The 21,098-nt window shown below is 40.6% G+C and overlaps 1 protein-coding gene and 1 pseudogene across 2 annotated transcripts; both read right to left on the bottom strand.

Annotated features, from left to right (window-relative positions):
• Positions 1-2,719: 2,719 nt before the first annotated feature.
• LOC148861127 (S-adenosylmethionine synthase 2) lies at positions 2,720-5,529 on the bottom strand. Its single transcript, XM_088984383.1, has 2 exons — positions 5,458-5,529; positions 2,720-4,229 (listed from the first exon to the last, which is right to left on the bottom strand). The coding sequence occupies exon 2, from the start codon at positions 4,218-4,220 to the stop codon at positions 3,039-3,041; it is 1,182 nt and encodes a 393-aa protein (XP_088840509.1). The 5' UTR covers positions 4,221-4,229; positions 5,458-5,529; the 3' UTR covers positions 2,720-3,038.
• Positions 5,530-14,168: 8,639 nt separating this feature from the next.
• LOC148861128 (uncharacterized) lies at positions 14,169-20,794 on the bottom strand (annotated as a pseudogene). The gene is made up of 9 exons (XR_016112887.1): positions 20,694-20,794; positions 20,380-20,549; positions 19,686-19,988; positions 16,963-17,171; positions 16,815-16,863; positions 16,646-16,735; positions 16,413-16,475; positions 14,521-16,207; positions 14,169-14,409 (listed from the first exon to the last, which is right to left on the bottom strand). The product of XR_016112887.1 is annotated as an uncharacterized LOC148861128 (transcript).
• Positions 20,795-21,098: the final 304 nt, after the last annotated feature.

A 21,098-nucleotide genomic window follows, 5' to 3' on the forward strand; every position in this document is an offset into this window, starting at 1 on the left:
GTAACAATTTGAAACTCGGGCGAGGGGACAGATAGTAGGTCCGCCTGTGCTCGGGGAGAACGCCCAAGGCGCTCTTCTTTATTGACAAAATAAAACAAAGGATATCTATATCTAAGGGAAGGTTGTATTCGAAACAAAGGGAGATAGTCCCGACCACATTTCGAAAGAATTTGGGTGGAGCTGGTCCAATGTGACGTTAAAGTGTCTCAACACCTTGGGGATAAGGGGGTGAAGAGGGAGACGAAGCCCGCCGATGAGTTGCTCCCTAAAGATCATTATCTCATCTAGACCGTGCTCACAAGGGAAGTTGCCGGTAGGAAGACTATATGAGTATTCCTGAGGTAGGTTGAAGTGTTGGATGAGGTGCTGAAGTCTCTCCAGCATCATAGTGGACGGACCGAACTGATCTGGCACCCGATCTCGGTGGGAGGTGGACGCCAGCCTATCCGAGGTCACCCGTGCCTCGTGGGAAGGCTGAGCAACAGCGGGGTCACCCTGATCTGAGGTACCCACCTCGGACTCGTTTAAGAGACTATCCCCGCTAGACATTGAATGGAATGAATTAAAAAAGGAGAAAGGGAGGCTCAAGGACTCACCGAGGAAAAACGGAACCGAACTAGAACTGGACAAGTTAGAAGACTCGAGCTGAAGACTCCAGACGCGAGCTCAAACTAGACGAAGGATACTTAGTGGCGGAAAAAAATGATCAGGGACCCCCACTATTTATAGCCACTAGGCCCGGGCACCAATGGTCAAGATCGAAGCAATCTGACGGTTCTCAAGAAAACTGACTGCGAGGCTTTCGAGGTGAAATCAGTATAACGCGTTTTTTGGCATCCGCGAATTCCAGATCGCGTGACGTCCGCGCGTGAATTGTACGCAGCCCGGGTTTTTTCCTTCCAAGTGGGCCGAGCACCAGACCGGTCTGGCCAACGGGTTGCCCGACAGAGTGGCATAAGTGTCGAACCAAATCCACTCGACGCACCATGAACTCCCCGTGCTGGGTCAACACCCCCGCCACGGGGAGTGGGGGGCAATTGATGGAGGGTGATTTGGCCCGACCTCGTAGCATAGGGACACATGTGTGTGACTTGGCTCGATGAACAGTGTAGCCTAACAGCACAACAATGACTCGATGGGAGGAACCCGTCGAGTGCAGCATTGGCCGCTCGGCGGGTTAAGCGACTCGTCGGGGACTAGCGTCTAGCCAACCTTGACTCCCACCAAGTGTGGGAGATCCCAAACTCCTCTCTTCCCGATGAGCTCTATGCCTTTCCCAAGGGAACACCCTGATCGGACTTGGGTGTCCCGAAGTAGGGGCACCACAAGCCGGTGCCCTTGGCTCCTCTGTTGGGGATGCGCCTCAGGTAGATAGCAACTCGGCCCATCACCAGTACCTCGGCATCAAAAAGCTCGGCAAAATGCAACTCGGCTCAAGATAGTCCGAAGGTCCAAAAAATCTCTCTAACAACACCTGCCGAACCTGGAGGCTGCACCCCTGCCTCTTTGTCACGGGGGTAGTTCACCAAAGTCAATAGCACTGGATCATGACCTCAAGTCCAATGGCCGAGGCACTCTCCTGGCTCAAACCGGTCCATGGGAGGCGCCACTTACGTGCTAAAGGGGGACAACCATAATGCAAGGCGACCATGCGCCGATGAGGTGACTTGGCCTCGATGTGAAGGGTCTCCTGTATGCCGATGATGACAGGCACCTGGGTGCCATGATGGTAGGCAACCGCTTGGGCCGAAACACACCCGTGCACTAGAGGCAATGGGATAGCTCACTCAACTTGGGCAAGGGGCTGGCGTGGTGAAGGGTCATGCTTGAGCCAAGCCCACATGCCAAGCCTCCCTTGAGAGTCGATAGCGCAGTGCCGATCTAACACTGTCCCCATGAGCAAGTGTGCACCCATGAGGAACCCTGGTAGCCAAGCTAACTGTTAACCAGGGCCGCCCCGCAAGGGGATGAAGGTCTAGGAGTGCCAAGGTTAGGCACCCAAGGATGTAAACCACCCCTCCTCAAAGAGTACATTAAGCTTTTGGTGGTATGCCTGAAGATGACATCAGTTCTCCCAAAAATCTTACAGGCAAAAATGACAGTCATGTCCCTAACGTAAGCCTGCCAAGCGTAGGCAAGGCTAAGCCTATGTTGAACCGCCACATCTTGGCAGGCAACGTCGCACTGCCACCTCTGAAATGTCTCATACCCGACAGGTACACATTCTGCAGAGACGGCCCATGCCTACCACCTTAACCCCAAAAACAATGGCTATCACAAGAGGACACATCCTATAGAGACAGCCCGTGCCTGCCACCTCAACCCCAAAAACAGTGGTTGTCACAAGAGGACAGTGACGGTTGCACTCAATCTAGTAGTGGCGGTTGCACCTGATTTGGTAGAGGCCCATTATAAAAGGACCACAACCCCCAAGGGGCCAAGATAATCTCGATCTCTACGCTTTCTACATTCTTAACTTCTTCCATAGTGTCCATTTTCTTACAGAACTCCAACTTAAGCATCAAAGTGTTCCCATCGAACAAGATCCTCGAGGATTCTTATCCTTCTCCTCAGGTACCCTCCATCACCAATTAGGAACCAAATTTCAACGAGTGAGGGCCCAGATCCGCAACATCAATACTCTTTCCAAATTAAACTAAGGCAGAGGAGACAAATTTTATTATACATGTGTCACATCATTTCATATGCGGAAAGCATATAGATAAATGCCATTTTAATTTATGAAGAGGGATGAAAGAAGGTATAGTTCCCTTCTTCCCTTCTTTTTCTTTTCCAAAAATCACATTTCTCTCAGCACCAAGACGGATAACAAAACAAAACAAAACGAAACAAATAAGAAAGGAAAATAAGAGGAACAAACAGAGCGTAACATAATAATCATCATAGTGAAGGAAAACAACAGTTCCGCAGTCCCTATTAGTTAGAGAGCAGCAGGCTAGCAATTAATCACCTACTAGCTGCCGAGCACAGACCGGAGAGCGAAGGATCCAGATTCATAGGCCGCCAATCAATTTCAATTAAGCTTGGGTCTTCTCCCATTTGAGGGGCTTCACCACCTCCCATGTGAAATCGGGGTCGTCCCTACCGAAGTGACCGTAAGCAGCCGTCTTCAAGAACCTACCATTGCCACCTCTCTTGAGGTCCAGGTTGATGGCAATCATTCCCGGCCTGAAGTCGAAATTCTCCTTCACAATCTCAAGGATCTCCTTGTCAGGAATCTTTCCGGTTCCATATGTGTCAACAAAGACGGACAATGGCTCGGGAACACCAATGGCATAGGAGACCTGCACAATGCACCGACGAGCAAGCCCACTGGCCACAATGCTCTTGGCAGCCTGCCTCACAACGTAAGCTCCACTTCTGTCCACCTTGGTTGGGTCCTTTCCAGAGAAGGCACCACCACCGTGGGCTCCCCAGCCACCATAGGTGTCGATGATAATCTTCCTTCCGGTGAGACCAGCGTCACCATGTGGTCCACCAATGACGAAACGACCTGATGGGTTGAGGTGGAAGATGGTCTTTTCATCGAGGTACTTCTCAGGGATGACTGGCTTGATAACATGCTCCTTGAGGTCAGCTGCAATCTCATCATTTGTAACTGTTTCATCGTGCTGGGTAGAGATGAGGACAGTGTGGACGCGGATGGGAACCATGGCGCCATTCTCATTGTGGTACTCAACAGTGACCTGGGTCTTGCCATCTGGTCTCAGCCAAGGGCAAGTGCCGTTCTTCCGCACCTCTGTGAGTCGGGCACCGAGCTTCGTGGCAAGGACGTGGCTAAGTGGCATCAGCTCAGGGGTCTCATCGGTGGCATAGCCAAACATGTGGCCCTGGTCACCAGCACCAATCTCCTCAGGGCGCTTGGTGAGATGGCCGTGGACGCCCTGGGCAATATCGGGGCTCTGCTGCTCGATGTTGACCAAGACCTTGCAGTTGTCGGCATCAAGACCCACATCATCAGATACGAACCCAATTGAGCGGCAAGTGTGTCGCACAATCTTCTCATAGTCTACATTGGCCTTGGTAGTGATCTCGCCAAAGACCATAACCATGTTAGTCTTGGTGCAGGTTTCACAGGCCACCTTACTGTCCGGGTCCTGTTCAAGGCAGGCGTCGAGCACCGCATCAGAGATCTGATCGCAAAGCTTGTCTGGGTGGCCCTCGTTCACAGATTCGGATGTGAATAGAAAGGTCTCCATTTCTCAAAGCTGCAAGCACAAGATGCAAAGAAGCAAGATATATCAATTTGCACGCAAGAGCACTAGAACAAAAGTATCAATTCAATTTCAAAAGGAAAATCAAATCTTCACGAGATCGCAGATCTCGCAAAGTTATTTCAATCACCAAGAATATAGTAGCAACAAAAGAGGAGAATATCAGAAAAAGAATATGTGTAGCCCAAATAAGTGAAGAAAAGAGAAGATGTCCATATCATGCCTGAAGAGGCAACCCAGTAAACAAGTGCCCAACTGAAGCTTGTAAAATCCGGCAGGAAATCATATCAAAGCCGTTTCAAAGGAGAAAATCATTTTCTTGAGAGCAAATCTAGGGATGAAACCGACAATTGATTTCCGAACAAAGAAGGGGAAAGAAACAGCTACCAAGATAAGAGGGGGTTTAAGCTACTAATTTTTCGTACAACACTTCTGAACGAAAATATAGGATTTGTGACACTTAAAAACTAATCGGGGAGAGATCATCAGATCTATACACAAGTACGCATTTCCGGAGATTTGAGGTAATGTTGAAGAACCGCTAAAACAAGGACAAGGCATTTTCTAGGGAATCTGTACGTCAATTGGTTAAAATGAACTCTAGAAGAAGACAAGTATCCGAAAACAACGTTTCGACCCATAGAGAGACAGCAAGGGAAGGTCGAGTTTGAACTAAATTTGCTTCAGATCGACTTGGAAATGCAATAAACCAAACATGGATTATCTCACTTTCAAGAACAGAACCACAGCAGCACGTTCCACAATACTCTGTTTCGACCTGGTAGAATGCATCTTTATATCTAAATTCACACAGAAGCAACTAGATCTTCGACCATACAAAGCAATTTCAACAAGACCCTAACGTTGTAGTCACAAACCAGTACCAGTAAACGAACTCCCACAAAACAACTATTAGTAGCTGTTAGGGAAGCAGGGGAACAAAAATGAATATGCTCAGATCTGTGATGAACTTCCACAAAGAAGACAATTTCAGAGATTATTTTTCAAGAAACCAAAGCAAATACGTAGAAAACCAAGGGTTTCCTTAAATAGATCCTTTGAATTTCAGCTCAAAAAGAAACTCTAACCAAGTTAAAAACACAAGATTTGAGATAAAACGACGAAGATCCAGAAAGACAACAGAGGAAAACACGGCATTTCAACTAAAAATCGATGAACATCTAACAAGAAAGACCAAAAGAGAAGAGGAAGCATGTGATACCTCGACAGAGAGTGGAGTAACCCCAGAGATTTTGCTGCTTCAGATCTTTGCTTCTTCTGCGAAGCTCAAGGCGACGACTACCTTCAGCTTTCGAGTCCTTATTTATAGACGAGCGGGCCCGATGCGTGTTTTCGGAGTTTAGACGAGATTCCCTTATGATAGGTGGGATCCAGATCCAATGGTCGTTGTTCATTACACCGACAAAATTGTGCCGTTCGATGACAGGAAAACCAACGGCTAGGATTTGCCTGAGTCGGTGGGCGAAGTGACACTCCGTCTCCGACGAACCATCGTCATCGTGATGGTAGGCGGTAGGCTTGGAATTAGGTATTGAAAATGAAATCAATCGATAGTTTTACCGGAAATGGCAGGTAATCTACCAACCCCAACCGGTCATCGGCTTCTACGGCTAACCCAATTTTGGCTTTTGCTTGGCTCCTACGGCTTCTAGGGTTGCAACTGCAACTGGGTTCAGCTTTTTGCCTTCTTCGATTCGATTAGAGACTTAGAATCAATGAGTGAAATTTCTATAAAAGCCCCAAATGTTAGGGAAGCCTTGGTCAAAAATAAAGGTTACATTGGTCATTAGATCGGCCGACATTTCGTTGGGTATGTTTATTGGTTGAGTTTTACTTTTGAGTGATCCGGGCGACAATTGGGCACGTAGATGGGAGTGCCGGAGTGGGCCCATTAACCTACCAAAGAATCAGAAATATGAAAAGGATCCCATGTGACTGCGAGGTCGGTGTGAGGCGCGTTCTGTCAAGAGCCAGATCCTTTGTCAAAATAGGTTAGGATATGTCAGAGATAGATAGTAAACCTCTTCAAGGGCCGAGCCAGGCCGGGCAGGGTTTGGGACAGGCTTTTATTCTATATTAATAGATTTTTTTAAGGTTCAAGCCCAAGCTTGGTCCAACTATCACGTCTATAATTTGGACCCGAGCCCAGTTCTCATAAAAAGCCCGAAGCTTAGGCCTAGGCCCGAGCTCGAAATTTAGCCCATACCATTACTATTATTGAAGTGATTGAATAGAGAGAGAGAAATTATAAAGAAAATTTTTAAAAATGTATATATTAAATTATAAATATATATATATATATATATATATATTTCAATAAATATTATATTATTTATATATTTTATATAATATATAATGCTGAATCAGACTGAATTGAAATCGGATTAGGCTTTTTTGACAAATTCCGAGCCTGGCCCAAAATACAATCGAATTTACTGTATTAGACCCGAGATCAGACCCGCAGGCCTAATTAGATGACCAAGCCGGGCCAGGCTGGGCCCATGAACAGGTCTATTAGATAGTATATGACACTTATAACTTACCTTTGCCAGTTGTCATATGATTTTTAATATTTCAAGTGGTGTGGTGCCGCTGGTTTTTGGTTCGGTGATGGCATGGGGTCTGAAGCCTGATGAATGAAGAATGGACAGGTGGCAAGTTACGAAATGTAAGCCCAACCAGTTCAATTTACCATTTAGCCCTCCACCCACACTTCGATTTTTTTATTGTTTTATTTATTTTTCTTTCATTCTCTGTAAAAAACAAACAGGTGGTGCGGATTAAAGGAGGCAGGCCCACATGCACTATGCAGTGTGGCTGTGTCTACAGAAGATTATCTTTTTTTCTCAGCAGATAATTTCAGTGGAAAATGATGAATTAAACACGTGGGTGTCAGCAATAATACCGACAATCGGACCTTGCATTTCTTGGTAGTTGAATCTCCACCACCAAATAAAACAATATCTAATGGTTAAAAAGCCATATAGATATTTTATCCATTCATCTAATATTGTTAGCGAATTAGGAATGGCAATTTCTAGCCTACTTATTGGGTTTCCGCTTTGATTGAAACGAGTTTTTCTTTTTTTCTTAAAACATGTATTTTAGGGCAGACATGGGTTTTTGGGATTTTATAACTTAATTACAAATAGGGTATGATAGAGCCTAGAATTTACAAAAACCTCTCCATTTGTATCCCTAAATATTAGAAGAAAGACCAAAAATGTGACAGTGGGATCCATTGCTCCAAACATGAAACAGGGGGTCTAAACTCATAACCTGAGTCCTGTCCCAATGCATGAGGTTATGGTTTGTCTAAATCTATTTAATACATCGAATGTCCAAATCTGATAAATGTGAAAGAAAAAAAAAGGCATAAGGTTATGGATTTACATATTTATATTAAATAGATGGTGTCCTTAAATTCCAAGATTTAAACCCTAGTTACACCGGAGGCTGTTTCCATGATCGTATCCTTAATATGTCTAGCCAAAAATACAGCTGTCTCATCTATTATTGAATAATGTATTTTTTTAATATGTATTTAGGCTACGTTTGACATTGCTTAAAATAAGTGTTTACTTAAAATAAGTATTTATTTGAATTATTAAGCACTTATTGGTATTTGGGAAATAAGCTTGAAATGAGTGTTTATTTTAAAAATAAATGCTCATTTTTTAAACCTAAATTTCCAATTTTTTCAAGTGTTTATACAATAAGCACTTATTCAACTTTTTTTCTTTCAAAATTATCCCTATTTGAATTTTAAAATACTACTTATGAAATTTTCCCTAGCTGAACTTTATAAGTATTATTAAAGCACATTTATAAAAGTACTTTTATGAAAATACTTTTACAAAAGCACTTCTATAAAAGTGCATTTATAAAAGTACTTTTACGAGAAAGTACTTTTATGAAAGCACTTTTATAAAAATATTTTTACTAAAGCACTTTTATGAAAGTGCTTTCATAAAAGTATTTTTATAAAAGTACTTTCATAAAAATGTTTTCACAAAAGTATTTTTATAAAAATAATTCAATAAAAGTGCTTTCAAATGGTACATTTTGAAAACTTGAAAAAAAATGAAGGACAAAATAATCACAAATGTTTATTTAAGTGCTTATTAGAGAAAAATACTACCAAATGCCCAATATAAAATAAATGATTATTTTAAAAAATAAGCACTTAAAATTTTAGATACTAAATGCAAATAAATACTTATTCGAATAAACACTTATTCAATTAATATTTATTTTAACTTACACACTCGCAAACATGGCCCTACTATTATTGAAGGTGCCAACTAGTTTACCGCTAGTCTCTAGCTGGTTGTAGCAAAGAGTTGGGGAAAGAGTCCAGCCTTAAAAGTAAGGTGGAGGGAGGGGACACGAGATTGGTGTTGAAGAGTTCAGAACTCCGGATTTGCTGATATGGTTGTACATGAAAAACGTCTTCCCATGAATAATAATATAAAATACAAGATGTTGCCAATGTGCCGCTGTAGGATTTTGTAACCATCATCATCCTGTGGTCAGCAGAACCAGATTGAATGGGGGACGTGGGATCTAATGATCTCCTAGAACAATTAGAACAATGGTGTGTTCACCCATGATTGTGATACTTAGCGGTGCAAGTACTAGATTTAGACAAGCTTAGATCTTTTGCAAGCAGAAACTTTGTTTATATAGGTGGTGTTTGGCATGGATTTCGGTGCCCCAAGAATTACAGGCTTGTTTGGGACCATCTTCTTTGAAAATAACCACGCCTTGAAATTCAGGAAGGTGTGGTCTGAGAAAACGTCAACATTGGCGTTTTCTTGTTTTTGAAACCATTGCTGTCAATTGTGTCATGACCTGGCACCAATGTGGCATCATGTGAACCATTGGATAATGTGGATCCATAAAAAGGAACTCAACAAAAATGAGCTATCAGATAATGTGGATCAATTCTATATGGCAGCATAGATGCCAAACAAATAAAAAGAGTCGTTTTCTCATAAAACGGTATAACAGATCCTCATCTAAACAACACCGTTTTCTTAGAAAACGGCTATGAAACAATGGCATCAATGCCAAACACCAACATAGAATCCAGTATATTGAGAATATTTCCGTACATGTATGTTAAATTCATGGAGAATGTTCCCAATATGCAGATATAGATTCCTGTGTTTGCGGTATGTAAAAAGTTTTTATTTGTAGGGAATCCTATGCTTACTCCATTGCATAAGACCTTATATCTCTGCACAATGGGAATATCTACCCTTGCCTAGGAATGGCAATGGGGCGGGTGGGGACGGGGAGCCTCTCCCCATCCCCGTCTCCGTCCCTGCCCTCGCTAACGGGGACAAGGTTATCCCCATCCCCATCTCCACGGCGATCCCCATTCCCCATGATTCTTTATAATGCTAACCATTTTGTTTTTATTTTTTATTTTATTTAAAAGAATAAAAATAAAATAATTAACATTTACAATTCGTATTAGAAAATATTCAAACATATTCAACCACATTTTTAAAAATATTAATATATAGACATATACGAAGCGAGGATGGAATCCCTGTGGGGCGGGGACACACATTTTGCTTTATTTTTCATATCCACAAATTAATAATTCATTAGTTGATTGATCGATGCTTGCACATTTGGAATGGCTTATAAATTGCTTGCTTGGACATTCTTTTCTTTTCTTCGTTTTCCTTATGTCCTTTTCATCATACGATCAATATATTGAAAATAAGAAGCCATTATTAAATTGGGTTATTCTGTAACTAATTGATTGCAAAAAGATTTAATTAGTTGCCCTTATTTACTACGCCACTCTGACCGAAAAACTGTGCAGCACTGGAAAGAGTGATCGATCTTCAACGTACGTCGTCTTTTCTTCTCTAATCCCATAGATTATTCATATAACCAACATGTACTATCGGTATTAAGATGAAAAGTCTTCGTTCGACGGAGGTATTTTGGTCGACGTCCTCCCTTGCTGTAACGTCTCAACCGATCCCAAGTCAGTGTTTAAGTAAGGTCAATACGGGGAGAGAATAGGGAGAAAAACAATCAACGGGGTTTGGTTTGGCCACCAACCCAACCATTTCAATATGTCATATCCCAAGACTGCTGAGCTCAAACCGAGAGTAGGAAAGCAAAGACTAAAGAGCTGGTTACTGGTTAGTGGTTCAAGAATTTCAACGAACAGCTGCTGAGCTCAAGCCGAGACCGAGAAAGCTTGCGATTTGCAAACATCAACGGCTCGACTACCGTGATGACGTGGTAACCAACAACGGGCTTAATGGCCACCTCATCACAAGCAAGTGCTCAACACCAACATCAACAGGGCTCCCGAGAGGTTGGGCGACCTACACGTGTCCGTAGACCGCGGTTGGTGAGTGGTGACGATAATCGAATAGGACCTCGCCTCGTTCAAACTTCAACGTTAGGAGTTATTTGCTCTTTATAAGTTACAAAGACAACTTGCTCTGTTTTTTGGCTTTCTTTTGGATTTAGTTGTTATTGTTGTATAAATTGTGATAGTGGTAGTTAGGTTCATCTGATGTTGGACTCCACTCCTAAGAATTCTCCAATGATGGCGCTTCATGCTTTAAAGAAAAAGTAAAATCAGGTTTTAAAAAAAAAAAAAGGTATATAATTGATTAGTTGGTAGATGGGTATATGGTATCGTATCTTACCGCAGCATTACAGGGATATACGTGGGTATGTTGAGTTAGGTGTTTATTATTCCTTTCCACTGTTCACTGCTTTGTTATATATATATATAAAAAAGAAAATAGAATTTAGTTAGATATAGAAAGAGCATATGGCACCAATTTCGCTAATTAGCTGTAATCTGGGCCCCCAGTAACTTGAAATCGTCTTTCCCATGTGAGCATGAACACCCACCACCAGATAGATCCTATATTGAACCTACTTCATTTAGGTCCGAAATTACGAGGCACGAAGATTGGGAAGTGGGGAGTGATTGTAATATAAATCTGAGGCTCAAAGCATGGTTTTCGAACCGCCGTTCGGATGGTCGGTCCGTTTTGCTCGAGAATTTTTCAGGCAATCGATTCTATCTTATCTCAAATTTAGTCCTTGGTCAAAAACCCTTTCATTGATCAGTTCAACAGTTTTGGTTATTATTTTTATTTTTTTGTTAAAATAGATCGTTTATTCGAACCGAATGATTGAATCATCAACCTAGAAATCAGTGACCAGAATAATTCCAATATTAAGTCATTTTTTAGAACATCGGTTCAAAGTATCAATATTATAAAAAACATGTATCAGTTTTTATGGCAACCGATACTCAGAAAAAAGGGTATCAGATTATTTTTTTAGGAAATTTATGATTTACTCTTCTCAGACATTTTTATTTATTTATTTATTTTTTGTTGATCATAATTTAAACATCACCTTCAATCATAGTATCACCAAATTGCATGTGAGAAGCAAGGGAAATAACATCCATGTTATATCAATCAGGTAGTTGGTAAGTTGAATTGATTTGTGGATTTATAGTTTATAAATATACTAGTGGGGATAATATGAAAGATTTAATAATTTTATTTACTTTTCGATGAGGGGTGACTTGGCCCGACTTACTAAATAGTGGACATGTGGATGCGACCTGATGACTAGACTATGACTATGCGTTTTTCTACCACATCAGCATTCCCTGTCACTTCAGTGAGCCAGGCCACCTCGGCAAGGACCGAGGTCCGAGTAGCTTGGTATGGCCCAACCAATCAAGGAGACACGTAGCGGACTTCTAGAAGCATGTCAACTGTCTCCGAGCTCTTCTGGATCATGCCACACAACCATAGGTCTTATCCCCATCCCGCTCGGATCGGAGGGACACGATAGGCCTTATCGTCTATCACATAATCCACCTCCTAGGGCAGAACGGACTCCTAACGATGCGGGCCGAGGATCTCAGAGGTGTTTTGTGAGATCCATGGCATCTCATCTATATAAGGGCACTAGCCCCTCAAACCCAAGTACGCACAATTTAGTGCATTCTAGCTCTCCAATTTTCAAACTTTCAACTTGCTTACAACAAATACTAACTTAAGCATTGGAGTGACCATGTCGGGTTAGGCACCCCAAGTTCTCTAATCCTACTTGTCTTGCAATTCGACTAGCTACCTAAGCAACCGACACCCAAGATTCAGTCCAGCTAAGAGCAACCAAATCGTGCACCATCACTATTAATTAATAATTAAAACTTGTTGTTAATTAACTAAAAGTATTGTATTTTTTATTTAATGTTGATTTACAGAAAATAAACATTGTTAATTTAATATGAATAAATATTTTTAATAAATTTAGTTTCATTAATAATTTATAGTAATTTTAAAAATTGTTATTATTTTTATTATTTTTAAATGAAATTTTGATTAGTTTCAAATAAATAAAAATAATTTCAAAATCTAACATTTTTTTAATTTCATTAATAATTAATAATTATATAGGAATGGCAATGAGGTGGGTTCAAGGCAGGGCACCCCATCCCTGTCCCTGCCCCATAGTCAAGCCACTCTACCCCATCCCCGCCTCGTCCCTAGTGTCAGGCGGGTTCAAGGCAAGGCAACCACTTCTCAATGTCAAGCGAGTTCAGGGGCAAGGCACCCCACTCCTCATCAATGATGGGGAATCCTCGAATTTCCCCGCCTCTCCCCAATATTGGGCAGGTTCGAGTAGAGGTGTAAATCGGGTTGTGTTGGGCTAGCATGACACGATCCACATGTCGCCTGCACTTTGTGCAGGCTGTGCCGTACTAGCCAACGAGGCATCCTAGGTTATGCCTCCTCCTAGGAAAAGTGCAGACCGTGCCATGCTGGCCCACATAGCTTCACGGGCCATGCCTCCCTCCCTTGTGATAATTTGGGGGGGTCATTTCGACATGGCCCATGGCCTGGGCCTGCACGGGCCAATGTCGTATCATGGGCTGGGATGGTCCATGGGTCGAGCCTTGGGCTAGGCCAGGCTGTGGACTGGGCCAAGCTATGAGAAGTCCATTTAAAAATAAAAAAATTGAAAAAAAAAAGATGTTTAAATTTTTTATTTCATATGTTTTTTTTATGTATACAATTGTTTATATATAAAATTAGACATATTCATGGGCTGGGTAGCCCGACAGCCCAGCCCAGCCTAATCCGTTAGTTTTCAAGCTTGGACAAAATTTCAGGCTCATGGCTCAAGCTCAAGCTTTCTAAAATAAGCTTGGCCTAGGCTTGATACTATTACATATATAAAAAGTATTTATGTTATATAATATGTATATATATATATATATATATATGCTTATTAAATTATTAACAAAATATCAATTTACTATTAAGAAATATAAATTAATTTATTAATTTATTAAACTATTAATAAATTAATATAATATCAATTTACAAAAGTATACTGACAATAAGACATTTTGTGTATAGATCGGACAAACTCGAGCTCGAGCTTCAGGTTTTATATAAAGGTTGAGCTCGGGCTCAAGATCTAGGCCCAATGGTTGAATTGGGCTCGGACTCAGGCTCGAGCTTACACATTTTCTATTAATAAAGAGGCCCATGTTAATTATAAAACTATGATGTTTTACAAATTAAAATTTGTATTTAATTATAAAACTTTGATTTTTATTTAATTACTGTATTTATTTAAAATACAGTAATTTTTGGAAATTATCATATTTTCAAAAATATTACTAATTTCTTGAAACCGAAAATGAGCCCAAGCTTTTTTGGTTTCCAAAAGAAGTATCATTTTTTCTTCAATTTTCCACATCAAACCGAAAATGTTCTCAGTTCTCATTTTATTTTCGAACATCCAGGAATGCAGTATATAACATTGCCTACTTCATATCAAACTCTGATCAAGTATTAACAGTATATCACATTGGGCAGTTGATAATTTCAAATTAAACATCAACTCTTCTCAAGTATTAACAGTATATAACATTGCCCCGTTCATATCGAAGTACAAATACCAAAACATAAAAAAAAAAAAAAAAAAGTATTGGACTCCTGAAGGGAAATCCTAAAACCCCCCTCTACATTTACATTTTGTCTCCTCTTTATTTCATGTGATCTATAGTTCTATACCCTTCAAGTTGTAGCTTGCTGCGAACCTCGTAAACTGGATTGCATGAAAACTGCACTCAAAACTAAACATGAGTTGTGAGGAAAAAAAGTAAAACAAAAAAATGTATATATGAACATCAATCCCAGCCACCAATCAAAAGAAGAAAAAACCCACTTGTCACCTTCCTCGGTCTCTCCGAGTCATTGTCACCAGTTTCTGACCTCCACCATTCCTCCATACACCACGAACTGGCAAGCTCTTGCTATTTTCTGTTGTTTCTTCCTCTTGTTCAGGTTTACTATCAGAATTTTTAAGGTCCAAAAGTGATGCTACAGAGCCATCACCAAGACGGACCCCTATGGAAATTTGAAGTTTTCTTCCGTTGCTTGCTGCCTCCACTATCACTCAAGTTCTGGTTGAAACCACCAGTAGCTGACTTGGAATCATTCTGGTTTATTGGCTCAGCAAGTTGCAAATTGGTAGAACTATATCCTGCCTGAATATCAAGCACTGACGCCACTGATCTTCCCCTGGAAGCACGGTATCCATCCTCTGATAATACCTCTAACTCGTCTGAAGGCTTATTATTTAACTGAAGCTTCCTTACAGTGCTTATAATGCTATCTGCCAAGTTATCCTTTGAGCTACTGTCAGCATCATCTATGGACTTCCCCTTATGCTTATTGGTTCCGTTACCATCTTTTAAACGAATATTGCTTGATTTGCTTTTGCCCCAACCATTTTCTCGTATACTGCCCAATGAATTGGCATTGTAGGTCTCAACTAACTCTCTCTGCTTCCGGGCATCAGGACAGAGCCCAGCTAGCTCAGGAACAAGATGTGACAAGCCAAACTGCTGGGTGTAACAGAGATATTCAGCTGTGTTAATTATACCTTGACGATACTCTGCAGATATCTCTTTGAAAGCAGCATATTTACTATCATTGAATTCTAAAGTAGCACGGATCCTTTCAACCAAAGTCTTGTTGGCATTGTGAACATCTTCTGCATTAAGCAAAGATTGGTCATTGGAGGTAAACTTTGAATTTTGTGTTGCAGAAACAGGAGGAAAATCAGAAATAGTGGAGTCCAAAGATGCTGTCTCTACAAGATTAGGAGCTGAAGCAGAATGGTTGACCCTAGAAATGCTACTTGATTTCCATGAAGAACTAGGAGAACTACTTGATAAAAGTCCATGAGCTGTTGCAGGCCTAGCCTGAGTGAAACTTGCATAACTGGGCGCTACCGTCCCATTAGCTATCACCTGCTTACTCTGGGTAGAGCTTGAAGGACTTGATGATGATGATGCATGAACAAAATTTGTTATAGATCCAGACTGGGTAGAACTGCTAGATGATGATGGTGCAGATCCACGACTTATTGCTGACCTAGGCTGGGGTGAATTGAGAACAGCCAGCTCCATTACGGCAGTGACAAAGGCGTGCAGCCATTGTGGCAGTATTAGCCAATCCTTCAGAATCATGTTTGAGTTTCTGCTGACTGCTTCCTGGTGCCATGGAAAGTGGAGGAAAGGAGGATTCTTCCAGAGCTGCTTTCCTAGAGCCTTGGCTTAATGCCTGCAAGTATCTTGAAGATGGCTCAGACACTGTGGAAGCTAATGATTCAAAGGGTTCAGTGACAGTATCCATTTCACTCGTCTCTCTGTGATCACAGATATCTTGTCCGCCAGAAGATAGGCCATGGACTTAGCTATCTGCATTTACAATTTCAAAATTGCTTTGAATAGCCCGTGAGAGTTGATCATCTGAAGAATCAGGATGAAATCCCTGTCCACATCCTCGTCCTTGTCCCCTTCCACGACGATAATCTTGTTCACTATTTCGGCGATGTCGAAAGCTAGTTGGTATCTGGGTACACAAAAAGAAAAACTACAAGGTTTTACAATCATAATAACATCAACAAACAAAATGTGACGACCATGTGAGATGAACACAGTAAAAAATGCCTAAAGGATACTCACTATTTCCTACCATCCCTACCAAATAATGAAAGATGTGTCACAGAATTAGAACACCTTACCACAGGCATAAATCAGAAGGATTTTTCACGTACCCTAAGCGCAGCATTCCGTTGAGAACGAGACATGTGTCCCCCATGTTCAATAGCTTCGTGCCTCTATAGCAACACAAAGAATGATCAGAAATACTAGGATATGTTGAGGGGAGTAACATATGACCTATCTAGAAGTAAGATCCATATGACATTCAAGATATCCATGGTTTGCATTATAAAGATGTCATAATAAAGAACTTATTTACTATACTCAGGTTCATCAAAACCAATACCTTCAATTCAGATTCAGATGGGAAAACAACAAATTTTTTAGCAAGGCAGGCTCCATCTTCACATAGGAAATGCTCTCGGCGGAAATGAATCTGCAAAAGAGACAATTGAAATCAACAAAATCCTGAGAAAGATAGAAATCATAACGTGATACAATTTATAATATCATGCCTCCAAATCATCATAATCTTTGTAGTATTCATATTGTCCCGGATACTGCCTGCATTTAACAGAATAAAATGGTTCAATACAAGCTTAAGCTACTTTGAATTGCAAAACCGCCAAACTTTACTTCACACTAACAGAAAGCTGAGGTTACCGTTGGCATATGTGACAGGTGTAATGTTCAGTAGACATGTGTGGGTAGAGCTCATTATCTCCATAAAATGGAGATCTACAGAATCCACACCTTGGATGCCCCATGAAGGCACCTCTTTCACTCTCACTACCATCAACCTCTGAGTTGCCTGTGTTTATATGTCAATTTAACTGTGCTCTTGTATATAGCTTTTGTTCACAACTAAATATCTGATGCAAAATCCCAAGTAATATTGGTGAGACCATCACATACATAAATTAAACCCAAAAAAAAGGAAAAGAGAAAACATGCTTCCAAAATGAAAAAATGGTTAAATATTTCAATGTAGTGGCCCTAAGTCCCGATTAGAGAAGAAAACAGAAACTCCAGTTCTGACTGGGAAATAAGCAAAATAGAGAATCTAAAATGTAGATATATAAATAAGATTTTCAAATGTCCATAAATGGAAGTCCAGGACTACAAACAGAGATTTGGTGTATACTTCAGGAAGATAACCAATTTGTTCTCTTTTTTCTTGGTTAATGAGATGACCAATTTGGTTACCAATAGATCAAAGAAGATATTCCCTTACCCTTGTTTAACACTATGATATTGCATTTCCTATAACACCAAAATTGGTATTTCAAGACCCTAGGTCTGTGGTTACAGTTTGTTATCTACCCTCAAAAGATGAAGACTAGCAGAGGCAGTACCCAAGACATAAAAACAAGTTTTTTTTTCCTTTTTTTTTGGGAGGGGATGGGAGTAAAACAATGTCTTACAATTTTGTCTACTACCAAACCAGCTATCCCCCAAGAGGGATCTATGGAATTTTTACAAAGTCCGGTGTAATAAAAAAAAAGTAGTTTAATAAGTTCCAACAGTACATGAGTTCCACTAAAACCTCTAACGGGCTGCAGTTGAACACCATAGTAGATTTCATGATGAAGTGAGTGGATAAAGAGCATTCATTTTTGTATTTTGCTTAGAAATAACTTTTAACTTATGTGTCTGTAATGGACTTACATTTCATAGGGGATAAAGATGTAGAAGGGAAGTGGTGCCCTACTCGAGCATATGGAGAATGCCTTCTCTTTTGAGGGTTGTGATAGTTGGAATGTTAGATTTGTATTTCTAAATTCTAATGGGGTTCGCTCCCCTACTCTATTCTCAAAACATTCTTAATTAGTAAAAGATCATTTCTGAACCTCGTTGCTATGGAACATAGGGGATTGCCCTGGGATTTAGGGGTAAAAAAATATCACTCAGGCAACATCTAGGTGGGTGCCTAGGTGACAATGCTCCCCCTGTCACCTAGCCTTGTGGCCCTTGGCTTGGTGCCTTGAAAACTATGAATTTAGGATTTTTTCCCACTCTGTTTGGAATTGAACATTCCTACCTCAAGAGTTGCAGAATTCCTTTTGGACTTGCAATCAGTGCCCTCTTAGCCTTCAAGACAAGATTTAGTGATGATGCTTAATGCCTATTCTGCTAGGGGATCTAGGAGGGGAGAAATGCCAATCTTCCAATGAGGCAATGATAATGCCCAACAATCCCCACACAAAGGGATGGTGACCTAACTACTTTGGTTAAAATATGGTATTATATAGCAAATTCCAGCACAAGTAAGATTGTGATTGGCCCACTATCTCAGCAGCCATTCCAATACCAATCACCTTTTATAACTTTAAATGATGCCAAATTGTTTAAATCCAAGAAATTTTTGAGAATCCTCTCCAAACACTAGTAGTAAGTATTGGATGTGACCAAAATAAAAAATAAAAATAAAAAATCTCCCACCAAATTTCTTCAAATCCAAACTGCCATCAGTAATGAGATAAAATATAGCTTTATAAACCAACATAAAATAGAAATTTCTGACTCCTTAACAAAATGAGCCAGATCAAACCTTTTTTTTTTTTTCTGATAGATACCAGATCCAACATTTTGCTTAAACAAAGCTTTATCCATTATTTATAGGAGTGGACTGCCCACCTTGGCCTTTAGAACAAGAAACCTTAATGCCACTCTACCAAACCAAACTTTTCTATTGGAGCCCTCCAAAGAATAATGGAATAAAAGGAAGAATCTGTTATAAATGTATAGTTCATCCAGTAATAGTCCCATCACATTTAATCACATTGAACAATTTTCAACCATTACCTAAGTTGTACTACAGGTCATGGTCCAAAGACTAGTTAACAAGCTGCCAAGTTTCAGTTATTAAGCATTCACATACAGTTCTCCAAAAAACAAAATCAATGCACTCTATTCAGCTGACTATACACTCCTAAGCATATAAAATGCACGAAAACCTTAGCATTCATGTTCCACTGCTACATGTTTCCTTGTATTTCACAGCTGACAAATAAAAAAGCTCCATTTGGCTAGGAAAAGAAATGCTTTCTGCGTGCGCATGTGGTTTTTTTTTTTTGTATGGGGGTTTATAATTATCCCAACAAGACATGTTTGCAACACTACCACCTTATTTTCTGTGCAATGATGTTTGATTGACAGGAAACTTTATCCATTAATCTGGAACATCTGCATCCAGTTACGGTGGGTTTCCTTTTACATGTGATGCGAAAAAAGGAAACCAGAGAAAGAAAAAAGGAATACATATGGAGCAACATAAAGCACTCATTGCTCTTGCATCTAAAATGAACCTTCCCGATAGAGATTTAAGACAAGAAATACAAACAAGTCAACAGCCATTGTGGGTTTCTCAAGTAAAGCGATCTTACCTTCCTTCCTTCCAAACACAAACTGCACATGAATAATCTATGCCGGTGGTATAAATGGCCCTTCAATTGCTCAATGCTCTTGAACTTCCCCCTTCTCTTCGAGCCATTGTTCCCTCGATCCTCCATCTTGTCACATACACTGCATGAAAGCCTACACATTGCTTTGATCATCTTGTAGTGGTCTATATCGTCAAAGTAGGCTTGTGTGTCCTCATGGTACCAGAATGATCTGACTTGACCCTCTGTTGAATCAGATGAGAAGACTGAAAAATCGTTTATTATCCTTGTATAGTCTCCTAAAGCCTGAAAAACAGACAACAAGCCACACATTCTAAACAACAACGACAACAGATAAAAAGCTACAAATTCTAAACAACAATGTTGACAGCACTGATACTAGTACATACAAAAAACAAAGATCCACTTATCCCCACTAAAATCACCAATTCAAACGACGTGGTAGTATTCCAAGAAACCAAGAAATGGATCTAACGTAAAACCAACAATTACCGGTTGAATCCAAAAGACACCAGGAGCCTAAAATTCAAATGTAAAAAGAAACAACTATATAAACAATAATAATCCTCGCAACTTGCATGAGGCCACAAAACACAAAAGATATACCAATAAGTACACTAATATCTTCACATGAACACTTGCAGACATGAAAACAGTAAAGGTCAAACCCCGTAACCTTGGTGACGAAGACAATTTTGGACTCCGTCTTGCAAAGACAGCAACGACGATCGTCGCAGATGAACCGTAGGCGAGCGACGCAAGTCGAACAGACCTCTCGGAGGCCACAAGGTCCATAGGCCACCCATTCGAGCTGTTCGGCACAGACCGCACAGCTATCATCCATCTCTGTGAGGCATCAAGAAATCAAATCAACGTCGAAATACCACAACCAGAGCTTGAAATTGAAAATGAAGAAAATCAAGGGTTTCCAGAGACCAAAATAATAAGACCACTAATAATAAGAGAGAAAATAAATAGAAGTTAGAGTACCCAGTGCTAGCAGTGATTGTCGATCCGCTGTAGATGTGGAGGCTGGACTCTGGAGCTGGTTCAAGAATCTCGGGGACTGGGACTGGGACTGGGACTGGGAGAAAAGAATTGGATTCTTCAGAGGGAAGATGGGAGGATTTCGGAAGAAAGCAATGCTAAACACACGTACTACATTTTTCCTTGTATGCTTTACGAATCATCTTACACCACAATTTTACGCCACTGTGTCATTTCAAGTGGGTCCCGCAACTGTCCCGTACATAATATTGCAGATTTGTGGTGTAAGATGGTTTGTAAGACACACATGAAACAGCTATTTGTGTACGTGGCATCTTTTGTTCGTGAGAAGAGAGCACTAGAGAACAAAAGTATAGCACCGTCTTTCAATTTTTCGGTTTGTTCAGC

The sequence above is a fragment of the Nelumbo lutea genome, chromosome 4 (genome assembly GCF_056320005.1).
Source record: "Nelumbo lutea isolate HS-2025 chromosome 4, American lotus-T2T, whole genome shotgun sequence".
Taxonomy (NCBI): Eukaryota; Viridiplantae; Streptophyta; class Magnoliopsida; order Proteales; family Nelumbonaceae; genus Nelumbo; species Nelumbo lutea.

What these genes read in the sequence shown, in the direction of transcription:
- LOC148861127 (XM_088984383.1), bottom strand. Translation starts at nt 4,220, where the DNA reads ATGGAGACCTTTCTATTCACATCCGAATCTGTGAACGAGGGCCACCCA.